The 17,788-nt window shown below is 34.0% G+C and overlaps 1 protein-coding gene across 1 annotated transcript; it reads right to left on the bottom strand.

The window, feature by feature from the left end:
• Positions 1-1,498: 1,498 nt before the first annotated feature.
• On the bottom strand, positions 1,499-17,362 carry LOC110620753 (protein RRP6-like 2). The gene is made up of 14 exons (XM_021764600.2): positions 16,570-17,362; positions 15,629-15,784; positions 15,309-15,467; positions 15,148-15,231; positions 14,549-14,628; positions 14,323-14,373; positions 13,614-13,722; positions 5,457-5,539; positions 4,808-4,853; positions 4,415-4,502; positions 4,157-4,326; positions 2,983-3,261; positions 2,780-2,881; positions 1,499-2,367 (listed from the first exon to the last, which is right to left on the bottom strand). Exons 1-14 carry the CDS (start codon positions 17,248-17,250, stop codon positions 1,765-1,767), a joined length of 2,691 nt encoding a protein of 896 aa, XP_021620292.1. The 5' UTR covers positions 17,251-17,362; the 3' UTR covers positions 1,499-1,764.
• Positions 17,363-17,788: the final 426 nt, after the last annotated feature.

The raw sequence follows: 17,788 nt of genomic DNA, 5'->3' as shown, positions 1-17,788 counted from the left end.
TTCGGAAAACTCGATTAAGAAACTCGTTAAAAAAGCTCGAGACCGAGCTCAAAATTAAAAAGTTTGGTTTGAGCTCAAGTTTAGGCTCGAGCTCGAATTAATAATTACACTTTAATCAGTTTTTAATCATCATTAATTTAAATAATATAAAAAAAAGAGAGTGTACATAAAAACAATTACGTAACACAATTTATAACTAAAATAACATAAATAAATATAAATTCAACAACATAATAAAATTAGATTACACACAAAGTTTAATATCAAATAAATAAAGTTGATTCCAACTTCCAACAGTTAAAACAAGCTAATATAATTTAATTATCTTCACAATCATCTTCATGCTTATTCAATTAGTTAACTTGAATTTCAACTTCAACATCCATATAACCTTAATTAATTATTATTAATATACTTTGATAATTATTATTATCTTTTATATTATATGCTTAATTATATACAAAATTTTTTTATAATTATACTTTAATTTTAAAATGTATATAATTTTTATAACTCAATTTATCATGTAGTACTATAATTTTAAAGAATACTTATTATAATAATTAATATTAATTATTTGTGATTATACATTAATTTTATGAAATCTTATTATAATACTTATATACAAAAGATTTTTATAATTTAATTTTAAAGAATATTAATTATAATAATTAATCTTAATTATTTGTAATTTTCAATACTATAATTTTCAAGTATTTATAATAGTTTAAATTTTATAACTTTATAGTTATTTTTATTTTTTTAATAATATATGAACTTGTTTATAAATTTATTTAACGGATTATTTCACCAATTTATTTAAACAATATTACTCACGAGTCTATTTAACGAGTCTGCTCGTGAGCCTTCCCAACGAGCCAGCTCGCGAGCCTAAAAACGAGCCAGCTCGTGAGCCTTAACGAGCCGAATACTATAGAGTTCAAGTTCAGCTCGTTTAAGTGACGACTCTCAAAATTGAGCTCGAGCTTGGCTCATTTAAAAAACGAGCCGAACTCAGTCGAATTTTTATCAAGTCAAGTTTCGAGTAGCTCACGAATAGCTTGGCTCATTTACAGCCCTATGTGTTGAGTACGGTACAAAGAAATCTAATAGAAACCAAAGGATATTTCTATAATGGCTGCCCAATAAGCTGATAGATCCGAATTCACAATAGTAAAAGGAAAAAGGTATTAAAATGTGCCGAGTACGGTAAAGAGAAATCTAATAGAAATGTGATGATATTTCTGTAATGGCTGCCCACTAAGCTGATAGATCCGAATTGATAATAGTAAAAGAAAAATATTGAAGTCCACTAATATATGATCAATGAAGTATTCACATAAACTTAAAAACTCTCTTACCCAGAAGAAAAGTATTCAAATAATTATAAGTTAAAATTTTTCATTTTCTTTCATAATTTTAAGAATTTATATGTTTTATTGTAAATTTCAAAAGAATATATAAAATACAAGGAAAACAGAAAGAACACGGTTCCCAATTGGAGATTGTCAAAGAAGATAAAAAGAGAAAAACTCACTATTGTTGCCATTAGAATTTTCCTCATCTTTAAAAGATCATTTTTATAATTAATACAACTAAAAAAACAGTGAGAGAGAGAGAGAGAATGCTACAAAAAAAGGAAGAATGAATAAAATCAATTGAAGAAAAAATGGTCCCAAATACCCAGGTATCATGTGCTCCATTGATTACTATTTCTTCCATCCCTCCTTGCCCCTCTCATATTTCCCAAAAATTACCAGAGATTCATCGGAAAGTTGCACTTCTATTTCCAGTGGCTGGAAAAGCCTGACGTCTTCTACCTTGCGGAAATTCTTTGGTCCCATCTTTCTCAACTCCACGAACAACAGAATTTCTTTTCCTCCCGACAGAATCATTTGAGCTCTTATCTTTCTCACCTACTTCTGCTGATTCTTTCTGTGGACCTTTGCCAAATCTGATCGCAGCAGCATAATCAAATGGCTTCAGCCCCACAAGGCCAGTTGGTTCTTGAGATTTCTGGACGTTTTCAATTGCTCTACTTTGATTATTAGACTGGAAGCACTTCTGGAAGCTTGTAGAAAGATCAGATAGAGATGCATGTTCTTTGTCTGTTCTGTCATCTCCGTGAGAATCTTTAGTTTTTGATTCATCATTTTCTAGTACCTCCAAATCTGAATCATCATCCAAAACTATAATTTCTTGTAAACTGGAACTGGCGGGTGGAACAGCAACAGATTCTACATCACGCTGAATTTCTGAAACTGGAGTGGGCTCCTCTACGGGTTTTGGGTCGTTTCTGCCCGTAAATGAATGAAATGGAAGGCTCACAGAAGTTCTGATACTTTCCAGCTTGATCTCTTCTTTGTCCTAAATGACGAGGGAAAAATAGAGTTTATCCGAAGCCAACAGAACACACAACATGGAATTTTAATTAGTATGAAAAGGGAGCTGAGATAATTGAGATTAGTCTCCTCAAACATGTGTTCTGACCAAGTTACATGCAGCAGAAAAAAATGAGAATAAATCGGGGATCACAAGACAGGACATGTCCTATATCATGGAACTCGGACAAAGATATGGACAGAAACCCAAAACACAATAAACCCTTCCACAGAGTATTTACTTGTGGTAAGTGTGTGGTCATCTGAGTTGCACTTCAAATAAATACCCATAGGACTAATGGCCAAACTGAAGGATCACACTACATATTGCATCATCCAACAAGCTAGACAGTAAAGTTCAAAGAGCTGCAACAGTTCCAAAAGTGTAGAATGCAAACCTTCTTGTCAATGTCAAACCTTCTCTTTGCCGCTGCACTTCCCAGCATTGCTCCAAAAGCACCAGTTGGCTTCTTTAAAACCTCAACAGTTGCTCTAGTAACCTGTTCAATAACAAAAACATTTCAAAAGATCACTTTCCAAGGATAAATGCTCCACAAGGGACCAATACTGACAACCAGAGCTGAAGGTCCACAGACGTAACTGTATCTCTATTCTGCATTACAGGGAAGTTTTCTCTGTGAAGCTCAGAAACACTACTGGATTCAACACCATTTTCACCACGATGCATACAAGATCCTCCTTGTCGATCTCTGCAGACCTTTGTCTCTGAATGCCCCTTTCTGAGCTGCGGAGAAGTTGCTTGGAGAGCATTCCTAATGCCATCATAAATAGTCTCTGTTCCAGCATTTTCCAGATTTGCATGCCTATCAGGGGCAAATCCTTCGCCATTATCATTAAGTTCTACATTTTCCTGTGAAGCCTTCATGATAGGATAGAGAGAAAGGGGCGGGGGCCACAACATAAAAAGAGTAAGTTTTTTTTGGAAAAAAAAAGAGAGCAAGTTATGTATGACAAATATTAATATTAATTATTGGATTCTCTTCTATCATTAAAAACATAAATTTTTTAGCAAGTGCAAACCATTTAGCAGTTAAGAGATAAAGCCAAATAATAAACAGACATGGTTGTGCCTTTCAGTCTATAGTGCCATCCATCACGTCGCCCTTGAGGACATTATTATAACATCTAACACATTAGAAGTTGACAACTGAGGCATGCTTGTAAAGATATAGATCTGACTCAATCCTGTCATAACTCTATTGAACATTATCAATTTTTTTTAACCAAAGGTATATTTCATTGATCTGGCCTAAGATAATCCCTAAGATTACTAAATTTATACATAAAAATCTTAAGAGTAATTTATAATATAATCCCTAAGATTTAACAAAACCCACAGTTTAGTCCTCACTATTTTAACGAGAAACAATTTAGCACCTAAATTTTCATTCTGTTATTAAAATAATCTCTCTGTTAAAATTCATTGTTTGACTATAACAACTTAATCCTTTAAATTTCACTTTCTATAAGTGTTTAGACCCTTTAAATTTAATAATCTGTAACAGCTTAGTCCTTGTAATTTTAATATTTGTAACAATTTCGTTCTTTTAATTTGAGTTACGTTATTCAATTAATAGTTGGTCAAGTTAACTTATTCAATTAAGAGTTGACTAACGATAAACTTAACAAAATGACTATTTTGTTAATAAAATAAAAACCGATAGAATAAATTGTTTGCTTTTAAAAAATCAGGGACTAAGTTGTAGATTTTGCTAAATTTCATGGACTATGCTATAAATTATCCAAAATCTTACTGTTTGAGCAAGTCCATCCTTTAAACCTTGTGCAGCAGCTTGAAACTCGTCAGAATTTTGCATGGCATGCCTAATGATGTTAACAATGGTACCAAGGTTCCGCTCAACATATGGGTGCTTTGTTTTCAATGCTCGTCGCAACTTTTGAGGTGTAACAGGCATCTGTTTGGCTTTAAGCATGTTCAAATAAAAGATAATTAAAAATAATTTTCCATAAAACAATACACATACAAGACATACAGCTGATGAAGCTTTTACCAATTTCAAGAAGAGTTTTGTTCGGTAATATATAGCCTGTGCTCTCATCCTCTGCACGAGCAACAACATCTCTCCACTCAAAGAGTCCCTGAAGGCCATTTTGGCATTTCAAATAAGGAGAGAAAATTAACAAAATAACCAAGTTTTAACAAACAACAGAGCCATCGACAAGAATGCACCCTATTCACTCATTCAATTTGATTAGTTAAAGAAGTACAAAATGGATCTCCCAACAAATCAGTTGAGTTATAATTGGGAGATTGCATTTTGCAAGGCCTAAATCATGAAATATATTAGCCACGCAGACTGGGCAACTTCCATGGGTTTTACCAACCTCTTATAATAACAGTCAAAGAAAGGAAATGGCTAGAACAGGATGTATAAAAAACTTACCGCAACAATGGCAAGCTGCTGAGCATTGAAACCAGCATTCTGCAACCTATAACAACGTAGCAAGGGCATATAGTTATTCATTAACAACAATACTAGGCGAACAATATATTCACCATAGGCTGAAGGCATTATTTGAAACCTGATCTTTACACAAAAAGTAATTTGTCACTCGAACCTTCTTGTGACCAACATTTAACACCCAAATTTTATAAAAGTGTAACTATTTAACCCCTATACGTGAATGTTATACACACTTTAACTTTTAGGGGCTTAATAGTTACACTTTACAAAATTTAAGAGTTAAATAATTACTTTTTCTTATGTTCAGAAAGTTAAATTAGTTAAACTTTTATAAACGTTCAGTGCTAAATGTTAACTACAAAAGGATCTAGGTGCCAGCTAACTCTTTTATAAAGATCTAAGACCAAAAGATGTGACCTAGCTAGTATTTAGATTTTCTAAGCCTATGCAGTGAAATACATATTATCTTGTCATCTTAGAATATCCTGATAAATAAATACATTTAATAGAATATCATGTTTGTCATAAATTAAATAGAATGCCATGTCTGGCATTGTTATTGTTATATAATCTAAAGCAATAAATGTGGAATGCAGCAATATACAGCAAAAATGTCAACAGCATATACCCATAAATGTGAAGATATGAACTTTCAGTCAAAAGCTCCTTCTCATAAAGCTGCATGCACACATCATAACTGCGTTTGTAGACCTGTTAGAAACAAACCTTGATCAGCACTCTATAGTTACGTTGAAAGAATACATTTTTAGCCTGTTTAAAAGTAGTATAGTGATAAAAGCATTGTTAGAATCTTAGGATTCTCAATTCCAATCTTACAATTCGAATCAATTTCCCAACAAATTGATTCAAATCTGCAGTGTGAATCTTAAATGTTCCTGAATCTTACAATTTTTCATTCAAATCTTACAATTTTTCATTCAAATCTTACAATTCTTGATTCGATTCCACATCCTACTAGGATTCAAATGTGTAGAGTAAATTATAGATGTACAAGAATTATGATTAAATCGAAAGAATTAATAGTGAATCAATATGAATCTACCAAGTTTCCACCACCAAGTTCAATCAATTATTTATAAAGGGTTTGTCAACCCACCTATTTTTAAAATTTAAGATCTCATTCATTTTTTCCATGCAAAGTATAGATAATCCTTTACTTAACTATCTTTCTTCCACAACTCATTCCTTTCCCTCTCCCTCTTCTTTCTTTTTCTTTTTAGTTAATTGACTAATTATAATTATCAAGTTATGACAATCTATATTAATAATATCATAACCTACTATTTTTTTTACTATTTAATTATGTGATCAAATTTAATTGAAAGTTTCAACATATGTATTATGATAACCATTGTCTACAATTACAAAGTTCATGATTTATAAAGTAAAACTGTAAAATATAGTAAATACATATTATTCTATTATAAATAATATTTCTAATTATATAAATAACAATTATATATTTATGAAAACATGTCATCATAAGAGATTTTTTACTTACTTTAGAACATATATTATTTTTAATTAATTTTTAGAGTTTTTATGGAATCTTGTGATTCGATTCGATTATTATTTCATAAAATGAAGATTTTGATTCTCAATTCGAATCTCGATTTGACAACTATGAATAAAAGATAACAGTAAAACAGACAGATACATTGCAAAGTCCCCAAATTAGCACTGAATAACATTTAAAGAAAATGGTCAACTACAAGGTTCAAAAAAAGAAAAAGATACATAATTGCATTTTTCTCAAGTGCCAAATCAAAATATGAGGATCAAACTAAATCTTATTAACAAAAATATAAGTTCCAGTCGGTCTCTTGTTTCTAGCCATTTCCTCTTCAATATGTCACTCTCTTAACTTTCCATCTAAAATCAACTATCCTTGCATCCATATTTTGCATTTTTTTTGTTAGAAGAAAGCAATGTTGTTAAAGGTGAAAGGCGAAGTGAGGTGAGGCCCCACCCCCACACCTTGTTAGAGCAAGACTCTAACAGTAAGAGAAATCACAGAAATGGAATAGAATTAGAGAAGAGGAAGCAGAAGAAGAAGAAAAGAGTGTTTGGGAAGAGAACAGAGAAGACAAATGAGAGAAATAGGTTGTAACTGTATTGATAATTCTGAATGCCTTTACATGTGAGTATCCCTGCTATTTTATAAGTCTACCGGTTGTCATAACAGAAACAGCTGAATCATCGATTAGTTATAACAACATTCTAGACACTTCTATTCTCTCTCTTATTCAGCATATATTTTTTCCTATAATACGTGACAATACCCCCCTACATTAGAACTTTCTTGACCCAAGAAAGGGATTTTGAGGAAATTGAGCAGTAATAAATGTCCTATCTTCCCAAGTAGCATCTTCCATAGGTAAATTATACCATTTAATGAGACCTTGCTCCAGCTATTTTGTTACCCTCATGATGATCCTGGTCTGCAAAACTGATTCAGGGACAACAATTACTTGGTTGTCCTGCACTTTGGCAAATCTGTAGTGACACTCACCTTATCTCCCACCCCTTTTTTTCAAGGTAGGGACATGAAAAACAGGGTGAATAGAAGAGCATGTAGGTGGTTTCAATCTGTATGCTACCTTCCCGATCCTGGCAGTGATCTTATAGGGTCCATAGTATTTAGCAAGTTTCAAGTGGACCATGCATCTGAGATAATTCCCTAAATATTGATCGAGTCTCTTAGTTTAGCCATCAGATTGAAGATGATAGGCTAAACTAAAGGCCAATTTAACTTCCAAGCATTTAAATAATTCCTGCCAAAACAAGCCGGTAAAAATTTTATCTCGATAAAAAATAATTACTTGAGGAATACCATGAAGTTTGTAGATATTGTCTATGAGGAGAATAACCACTGTGATTGCAGAATAAGGAAGAGATAAGGGTAGAAAATGTGCTACTTTAATGAGTCTGCAAACCACTACTAGTATAGTATTCTTCCCTTTTGACTTGGGAAGCTCTTCAATGAAATCCATGAAAACCTCTTGCCAAGCATGAGAAGGAATGGATAAAGGTTGTAATAAGCCTGGATAAGCACAGTCTTCTCCTTTGCATCTAGCACACACTTCACATTTCTCGATCCATAACATGATATCTTTTAACATCCCAAATTAATAAAAATATCTCTTCAGTTTAAGATAAGTAGTATGAATACCAGAGTGTCTTTCAATTGGAGAGTGTGGTAAGAATCTAAGAGATTCAGCCCTAATGTGGTGAAAGTGCCGACCAACATTCTGCCCTTGTAAAGAGAATTCCATTCTTGAATTGATAATCTTTAATGGCAGCTACATCAACTGATAACTATATAATCTTTGACACAACTGGATCAACTGATAACTAGATAATTTTGACACAATTGGATCAACTGATAACTAGATAATTTTGACACAACTGGATCAACTGATAACTGCTGAATCAATTCCTCTTACTTGGGATCCCCTTCATAACTGATGGCCAAATATTGCATCCAAGTAGGTACCACTACTGAATGAAGTCATCCTTCCTTGTATAGACCTCCTAAAAAAAGGCATCTACAACTTTGTTTTCAACTCCCTTTCGATATAGGATCTTATAGTCTAGACCTAACAATTTAGAGATACCTTTTTGTTGCAAATTGGTCTGCAATCTTTGCTCAAGCAAGTATTTTATACTTTCATGATCTGCTTTGATATAAAATTGCCCTTGCTCCAAGTAATGCTTCCATTTGCTTACTACAAATATAATGGCTAAAAGCTCCTTCTCATACACAGAGAAAGCTGGACTTCGAGGGCCAAAAGCCTTGGAGATGAAGGCTATGAGGTGCCCTTGATGTTGTAATTCAGCTCCCATTCCCCAATTACTAGCATCAGTAAGGTCTACAGATGATTCCATACCCTTTAATAAACTTTCTATAGCATCCAGTAAGCCCCAAAAAACTCCTAAGATCCTTATCAAAATGAGGAGTTGGCCAGTTGATCATTACAACAATTTTTTAGGGCCGTAGCCACTCCTTGTGCTGAAATAATGTGCCCCAGATGCTCAATTTCCCTTTGGCCAAAAAAACATTTAGAGAACTTAGCAAAGAGTCGTTGTTCCAGTGTAAGTGTTCCTCCGTAGTCCTGCTGTACACCAAAATATCATCAAAAAATACTAGAACAAACTTCCTAAGAAAAGGTTGAAATAAGTGATTCATTAAGGACTGGAAGGTAGAAGGTGGCAGGTGCATTGGTCAGCCCAAAGGGCATTTCTTTGAATTCAAAGTGACCATGATGAGTCGTAAAAGGCAGTTTTAGGAACATCCTGGTCCAACATCCTAATTTGATGATATCAGACCTTCAAATCGATCTTGGAAAATACCTTAGATTCTCCCAATTCATCAAATAGATCATCTATCTTAGGCATAGAAAATTTATTCTTAATAGTCAATTCATTCAATTTTCGATAATCCACACAAAATCTCCATGTCCCATCCTCCTTTTTTACTAACAAAACTGGAGAAGAACATGGTCTATTGCTGGGCTATATGATAGAGGCTGCAAGCATGTCAGTTACTAGTTTTTGTATTTTGGTTTTCTAGTACTAAGGGCATTGATAAGATCTCATATTTATTGGTTGGGCATTAAAATGGAGGGGAATAGCATGGTTATGGCTTCTTATAGAAGCAAGCCTTGGGATTCCTCAAAAACTTTATGGTACCAATAGTTGTTGTAATTCTCTATCTTCTACAGCTGCAACGGTATCAGTAGCTAGGACATCAGTAGCTAGGACATCAGCCATTAACTGCTCCTCAGTCTGCCATATACAGAAAATAGAGGTATGGAAGTCCACCCTCTTTCTTTGCAAGAGATTTTTAGAGCACCATAATCCATATTGTAATGCTAAGTCTCCAATCCATTTCAACAACATGGGCTTCTGGTAACTAGTAATGGTAATGGATGAGGTTTCAAAATAGAATAGAACAAGATTGTGAACCTTAAGCCAATCAACTCCCAAGATCATGTCAAAACCTCTTAGCTCCAATATTTTCAAATTAAAATGGAACTCTATCCCTTGTATTTTCCACTTAAACTCAGGACATACATGATTACATCTCAATTTCCTTCCATTTGCTACTGTAATGGAAGTGTGAGGTATTTCTACTAACCCCAACTTCAACCCCTAAGCTGAAACTAGTAGTGCTCCCACTGTCCACCAAAATAACCATCTTTTTTTGTGAATTCCCAACATCCTGATAGTATTGACCCCATGACTTCCTTCCAAGGCATGCATAGATAATGTAGCATCTCCAGCATCCTCCTCTACTTCAGCACCCTTCACCTCATACCACTCCTCAATCCCTTCCTCCTCTTTTTCTTCTGTGCAAATAGCATTTAGTGTTTCAGTTTTGCATTAGTGTCCCGAAAAATATTTATCTCCACACAAGAAACAAAGTTTGAATTGGTGTTTGGCAGGTAAGTTTAAGGTCTTAGAGGTTGAGTTTGTAGCGTTTGGATGTGAGGTAGAAGAATTACTGGTAATTGACTGTTTAATAGCAGTGGGGTTAGAATTACTCTTCTGGTCAATGTTTGGTGGCCTTGAAGAATATCGATATGTTTGGTATGGCTTAGAGTAAGTGTTTGCAGGGTTTACTTAGACTGTTTGGTTGATATTTGAGGGTTTAAAAGGTTTAAAGGAACTGGTATTGCCCTTGAGTTTATTTTTATCCACTAATTGCTCCTGTAATCTTGCTATTTCCACTGCTTGAGCAAGAGAAACAGGTTCCATCATCTTTACCATCAATCTAATTTCATCTTTAAGTCCCCCAATAAATTATCCCCCAATAAATCTAGAGAGAAAATACGACTCTCCTAGTTCAAGCATTACCCTCTCCATTCTTATTCTCATGTCCTCAAACTCATCTTGATATTCTTCCACAGTATTTTCTTGCCTCAACTTCAAAAACCCCTCATCTCCAAATCTATTGCAAATACCTCTCAAATTCTTCCCAAGTGCGTTCTCCACCCCTATTCCAGTTATGGAACCACATCCTTATCCATTAGATATAGGCTAGCTAATGGGACTCTCTGTTTTGCAGGAACTCTATATATCTCAAAATATTTCACACTTTCTTAGCCAAGCTCTCAGCTCCTTCCTTCAAAAGAAACTAACTCAATCTCGGGCAGCATTTGAGTCATTTCATTATAGCAAAAGAAATTAGGAAGAGTACCTAAGATGACTATATCCTTAGCTGGCACAGGCTGATTCTCTTTTTGATTCAAGAGCATTCCCATACTGTCCATAGAATCTGATTGCATAATTCTATTTTCCGATCTGCTTCCTCCTTCACTAGAACTTCAAGTTTCCTTGCCCTTCCCAACCATATGTTTGATTATTAAGACTCGCAATTCAGCCAAAACTGCATTAGCATGCTAGGAATTCTCTCTCACCTCCTCCTTGAATTCCTTAAATTCCACTCCATTTTTCCGAGTCAATACCTGCAACATTCGCACTTGTTCTTCCAGCTCAGTGATTCGTACCATCTCCTGGCTCACCACAGCAGATTGAGTCATCATTGCAGACCCAGACAACAATAACCCAGTATTTCCGAGGATTCACGTGCTCTGATACCAATTGTTAGAGCAAGACTCTAACAGTAAGAGAAATTATAGAAATGGAATAGAATTAGAGAAGGGAAAGAAAAAGAAGAAAAGAGTGTTTGGAAAGAGAACAGAGAAGAGAAATGAGAGAAATAGGCTGTAACTATATTGATAATTCTGAATGTCTTTACATGTGAGTATCCCTGCTATTATATAAGTGTACCAGCTATCATAACAGAAACGGCTGAGTCATCAATTAGTTATAACAACATTATATACACTTCTATTCTCTCTTATTCAGCCCATATTTCTTCCTATAATACGTGACAGTGAGGCACCACCCCCTCACCTTGCTTGACTAACGCAAGGCGCCTTGCATAAAGGCATCGCCTGAGTAGGCGATGTCTCACTGAAGCAAGGTTAATTTTTTGTTTAAAACGCTTTTAAAAAGCAAAAGAGAAAACTTCGCCTTTTCCATCCCTTTCAGACAGCAAATAATACTCCTAGAGTAGCCAAAACACAAATTTCTTACTCTTTCTAACTCCTAATATCAGACACCATGCATGTCCCTCTTGTGAATACGAGTGTTTATTGTGTTCATATGCATATGTAAAAATATATATGTCTGCGTGCGCACACGCACTTTGTGAGCTCTCTCTATGAGAATAGGTTTAAGGCAAAGAAAGATGGAAATGAGAGGCCCCAAACAAAAATTGGCTTTTTCTCTTCTTCAAAGCCCTCTTCAAAGCCCGGATAACACTGGAAGAAAGTTTCGCTTTATGCTTGGTTCTTCACAAAATTTATAGTATGAAGCATTTTGTATATTATTGTTTTTCTTCTCTCTTTTTTGGATTTTCAGAATTACTTTAGTGAAATATACAAGTAATTGGAAAATAATTTCAAAGAAAACTCTGGGCCAATATTTTTAAACCTGGCCCAGTGGATAAAATGGTGAAGGCAAAGATTAAGAGTTTAAGGTTCAACCGTAGTAGAACTACGGTTTAACCGGTATATAATTAAATAAATATTATAAATTAATAATATTTTTTTTATAATTAATGTTTTTATAAATTTCTATAAATAATTATTAAAAAGAGTTTACTCAATTTTTGAGATCTAAACATTTTAAAAAAACATTTTAAAACATAAAATAATAATATTCAATTATATGTCATAGAGAAAACTTAAAATCAATCTTATAATAACAAATGAAAATAAATACTATGTTTATATGAAACAATAAACACAAAAATTTATGCTTTCTTATCTATAAGAAATAATAAAATAGAATAAAGTAATAATTTAATTTAACTAATAAACTAAATTATTAATAATATAATTATTTAAATTGTAATTTTTTATTTTTTTAAGTTATAGATTAGTAGTTCATAATCATTTAAGAGGTATATTTGATACATATATTATGTGGAGAGAAATAAGAGACCGTTGAAGTTAGTATTATTAAAGGCGTCGAGAGAGGCGCCGGACAAGGGGAGGCGCCTCACTTTGCATGGATAAAACGAGACCTCTTGCAAGAGGCGAGTATCTTTCTTCACCCGAATCTAGGAGCGAGGCGAGGCAAGGCGTCATCTCTTGAAAATAACATGCATGGCCTTTTATTTCTTTCCTTTTAAAGGCTAAACCCTAATACATATTTCCTTTTTATTCGACAACTACATTTCAAAAGAGCATGGCTTCAATAATATATGCTAAGTATAATCAAAGTCAAGATAATCAAAAACCTAGTTCACACTCATTTTGGTGGTAATAAGGTTAGATCTTTACCATCTTTATACTTATTTTAGTCTTAATGTATTTACACTTATTATTCAGTTGTATATCTTAATTTTACTTCTATATTTAGATATTTATGCATTTCACAAACTTCTCAAATTTACAAAAAGAATTGCACAAGAATAGGCCATTGCTGTTAAGTTACGACCATTACAAGCATTTTTTTGCCACCTGCAATAGGGACCATGAACACAGCAGCAACCACTATTTAAATCTAAGGTCTAGTTCCAAAACAAAAAGAGAGGAATAACGAGTCATATGCACTACAATCCAAATTTTCAATCTACAAAGTCCCTTCTACACATCTCAACTAGTACTTGTAGACTTTGGCAACCTATCATCTATCATGTAGATGAATCAACAATATTGTAAATGATAACAATCAATCTAAATCATACCTCCACCAAAGGACTATCAGAATTTTCAGTGCCATTAGGCATTGAAAGCAACATGGTTCTCATCACATCATAGATATAAAACAGATAGTGGGTATCTTCTCTGGCATATCTGCGCAAAAAAAAAAACAAAACAAGACAAAAGTTGATCCATCAGACAATGGTAACAGTAGCTTATACTGATGAGTAAAGAAGATCATGTCAAAGTTATAGCAAAAGAAAAAATGTGAGCAAACTACAGTAAGATATTTTTCTTCAAAGGAAGTTACACTGCTACCCTTCACTTTTATCCTTTTGAGGATCTATTATAAAGATGATGGAGATGGAATATTATTCAGTTTCGGCAATGCTACATTAGTTAATTATGTTGGGATAAAAAAAAACCCAGTGTTTTATTATATTTCTGAAACATGAAAACTATCGGAGTGAAACTCCCATGATATCCACTCTCATTATGAAACTAGAATTTTTATTTTGTACTGTATTTAGAACAGACAAAAGCACTCATCCATCTGTTTATCAATATCTAAAGGATTCTAAATGCACAAGTTCCACAGGAAAAGAATATAATTTCTTTTCAGATTAGCTGTTGACATTCTTTCCTTTACCCAATAGCTCATGTACCAGTACACTAAATAAAATCCTAAAAAAAAAAAAAGAAGAAATTAGTTGAGGAAAGCATGAGACCCAATATCATTATTTACATATTTACCTAAGCATCTCATCAGGTAGAGGACGTAATCTCCAATCTGCATTCTGGTATCTGCAAGCAAATGAAAAGTCAACTTGATAGGAAAATTTGTGCATACACAAAATATCTTTGAATTTTAAGAAAAAAAAGTAAAAAAGGAAATTGCTGCTAACGTGCATAAGTGTGTCAAAAACATATTTACCGAACAATGCACAGTAGCAGATCAAGTGATTACATGGGGACCTACTCTTTGTTGGCAGTAATTCCACAAAAGTGATGCAAAAGATACTCCAAACTGTTTCTATCCAGCTTCAACACCCTTGAGGCCTGAAGATGAGATGGAAAATGAACCAAAATTGATACAAATGAGAAATAATATCCTCAAGAGTTTTCTGCATGAAAACCAAAGAAAAGGCAATATAATTATACAGGTAATAACAAAAAGGAACTTCGGTATAATTTATCCACTGAAATATACAAGCCAAAGGATCCAGCACATTCTCCTTAGCTGAAAAAAATTACTAATTACCGGTTCCCATAGCCAATCCCTCCACTTGATTTATTTAAAAAAAATTGACATTTTAGAACATCGGCATCTAATAGGAAATGGCTGACCTTAAAAAACCTAACAAAGAAAGAAGGCAAATTGCATTGTTTGATCATATAGCAAAATTCATGTACGCAAAGTATCAAATAACTACTTCTTTTTCAGACCAAGCATTATATGGATGAGTGCATAAGAGACTGGATAGCAAGCATAAGATGCCCGAAAAACTACAAAATAACCAACAAGATTCTATTAGAATCACATTGTTGATAGCACCAATAATTTTCAAAGAAAAGAACCTGTCCAGTGTCAAACAGATTGCAGATGTATATGCCAAAGTCCCGTTGAAGCCATACAACATCTCGATCTGCTCCATGCATGACCTAATCAAATTAAATGCTGTTACACATAAGAAGAAACCTTTCACAAAATAAAAAATGCAAATACTCGAGAGACAAACCTTTTTCTTGGTGGGATCCTTGAAAACTTCCCTCAGGTATGGACCAACATGTATTCGAAGCTTTAAAGTATCAATAATAAAATCCTCAGTTCTGGTAGAAATTTGCATCAAGCATGTCAATCCTTGGAAAGAGCGATACTGATTATGTTCCAGATCAACCTAGACAATTTAACATGGATAACCTCAAAGATATAAACAGAAAAAGAAATATCCAATTCAAGGAATATAATGCTGCTAATAATTAATGAAAGTGGTCGCATATCAAAAAGAAACAGAAATTAATAAAATTAAGCGCGTCAATTAAATTTGATGAATTTTACCGCAAATTCATTTACACCACGCAATTTAGCTGCCAGCTCCTTCAGATCTTTGACTTCTTCCACGAGCTTGAATGGGGTACACTCCAAGGGGGGTGGTGACGTAGGATCAAGGTTCCCAGCAATTCTATCCACAAAATCCAAAACAGAGAGCTTTTCCTGCATACATCAAATAACAGCAATTAGAAAAAATTATGCATCTTTTCCTCCCTTCAGGGAAGCATAAACAGAACTGATACAGCAAGAGATGAGCACAAAGTTGCTTAAGTTGAATGAACAAACAATAAATTCAGAACTTAATCGCAAATCACTTCGTGAAGGTAAGACAAATCCTATTGACAACTATATAACCAAAGAGAAAGTATAACATTTAAAACATATGAAACAAGAGTTGATAAATAATAAATCACAATAATATACCAATGAAGCAGTTTACACTTCACATATATTAGAACACATGAATATCTATTCTGATTGATAGTTGACTAGCGGCAACTGCTGACCATAACTGATGTAAGTGTCTCAGGTAATTCAATTTGATATGGTAACCACACTGATTTCGCATAGAGCTGGTAGCCACAAAAGTTAGTAAAATAGCAATTACGCTGTGTGCATGTGTGTAAAAGGAGGTGTATGAAGAAGACTGCTTCTTATGTTACAGCTCAAATAAACCACCTCCCTTGGCCATTCATCAAAAGAGTAATTCTTCAGGTATTCACAAGCTCAATGTCATAAACCCTCAAAGATGCAATGAGACTAATAAACCAACCAACCTACCACAGACTTCTCCTTGATATTCTAAGGCAAAGCCAAAGATCAACCACCAAGAAACAAAATTCATAGATTCATTAACTGGTAAACTTAGTGCACAAGTCCATCATTTCAATTAGACCAATTAACTTGTACCAAAGCTTAAAAGGACCCAAATGTTATAAATAACTAACCAGAGGATGAACGAACCCCAACCCATCTTCACGTCTCTGCAGCCAAACATGCTCAAATGGCTGGTTCGAATTATTCACCAATATATTATACTCATCTTGAGGCTTCTTTATTGTAGGTATATGAAAAGGGACCTTTGCTTTCACTGCCTTTGCCTTCATATCAGCTACCTTCACTCCAGAATCACACACTGAATCACTCGCCGAGCCACTCCTCAAGCTCACTAACCCCTTCTTTTTCTTCCCATACACCAACTGAAATCCGCTATCTGTATCCATCCCCGATACCTTACCAGTTTCCTCTTCCTTCTTTCTGATACTCTGAAATTCATCGATTGACGCGTCGAAACGCTCCAAGATCTCATCATTAACGTTAACAAGCCAATCGTAAGCGTCATCAATATCAACATCTCCAGGAAAATTAAGTTTTTCTTTGAAAATGCGATTGGAAGAGCCAATTGATTCAAGCAGGGATTGCGATTTCGCAGCAATTTGTTGGACAGGGAGCTTGAAGTCATCGAAGTTGTAGTAAAAATGAAAATCTTTGTTTGAAGGGATCGTGCGGGACGAGCCAGAGAGACTGGATAATGAGGCCGATAAAGGGCCTGTGTTTAGGGTTTGTAAAATTTGGGGTTCGGCGGGGCTCTTCGAAGTTTGATCGATGTTCATGGAATCTTCGCTCATGGCGTCTGTGTGTAGGAAGGAGCAAAGGGGTTTAGGTTTAGGGATAGGGTTTTAGTTTTAGTTTTAGAGACGCCAGTTGTGGTTTTAACAGAGGGAGGAGGGAGTGTGTTTGTCTGAGGAAATGCGAAAATAAATAGGTTGAGGGGGCAATTGAGGATATTTGTCACGTGACAAGGATGAGAAGCACGTGTGAGTCAGGTACATTTGAAGAATGGAAAGCGTGACCCGCGACATTCGTTTCCTTCTGGTCAAAACAAAAATAAATATATGTATTTAAATAATATATTTTATTAATAAATTGAGAGGAATTTTAATGTATGACTCAACACCGAAGCATCGAAATATAATGTAGACTTCATATTATTATTTCCTCGATGAAAAAAAAAATCAAACATTTATATTAATTATTTTAAATTTAAATTTTAGATTAAAAGCAAATATAATTTTATTTTTATTTTATATAATAATAAATTTTGATGTGTTAGAAAATTATCTAAATTAATCGTCATGTAAAAAAAAAAATTGAAGTAATATCGAT

This window comes from Manihot esculenta, chromosome 8, assembly GCF_001659605.2.
Source record: "Manihot esculenta cultivar AM560-2 chromosome 8, M.esculenta_v8, whole genome shotgun sequence".
NCBI classification, from domain to species: domain Eukaryota; kingdom Viridiplantae; phylum Streptophyta; class Magnoliopsida; order Malpighiales; family Euphorbiaceae; genus Manihot; species Manihot esculenta.
Note: the sequence above shows the minus strand (reverse complement) of the source record. Positions and strands in the feature narration are given on the sequence as shown.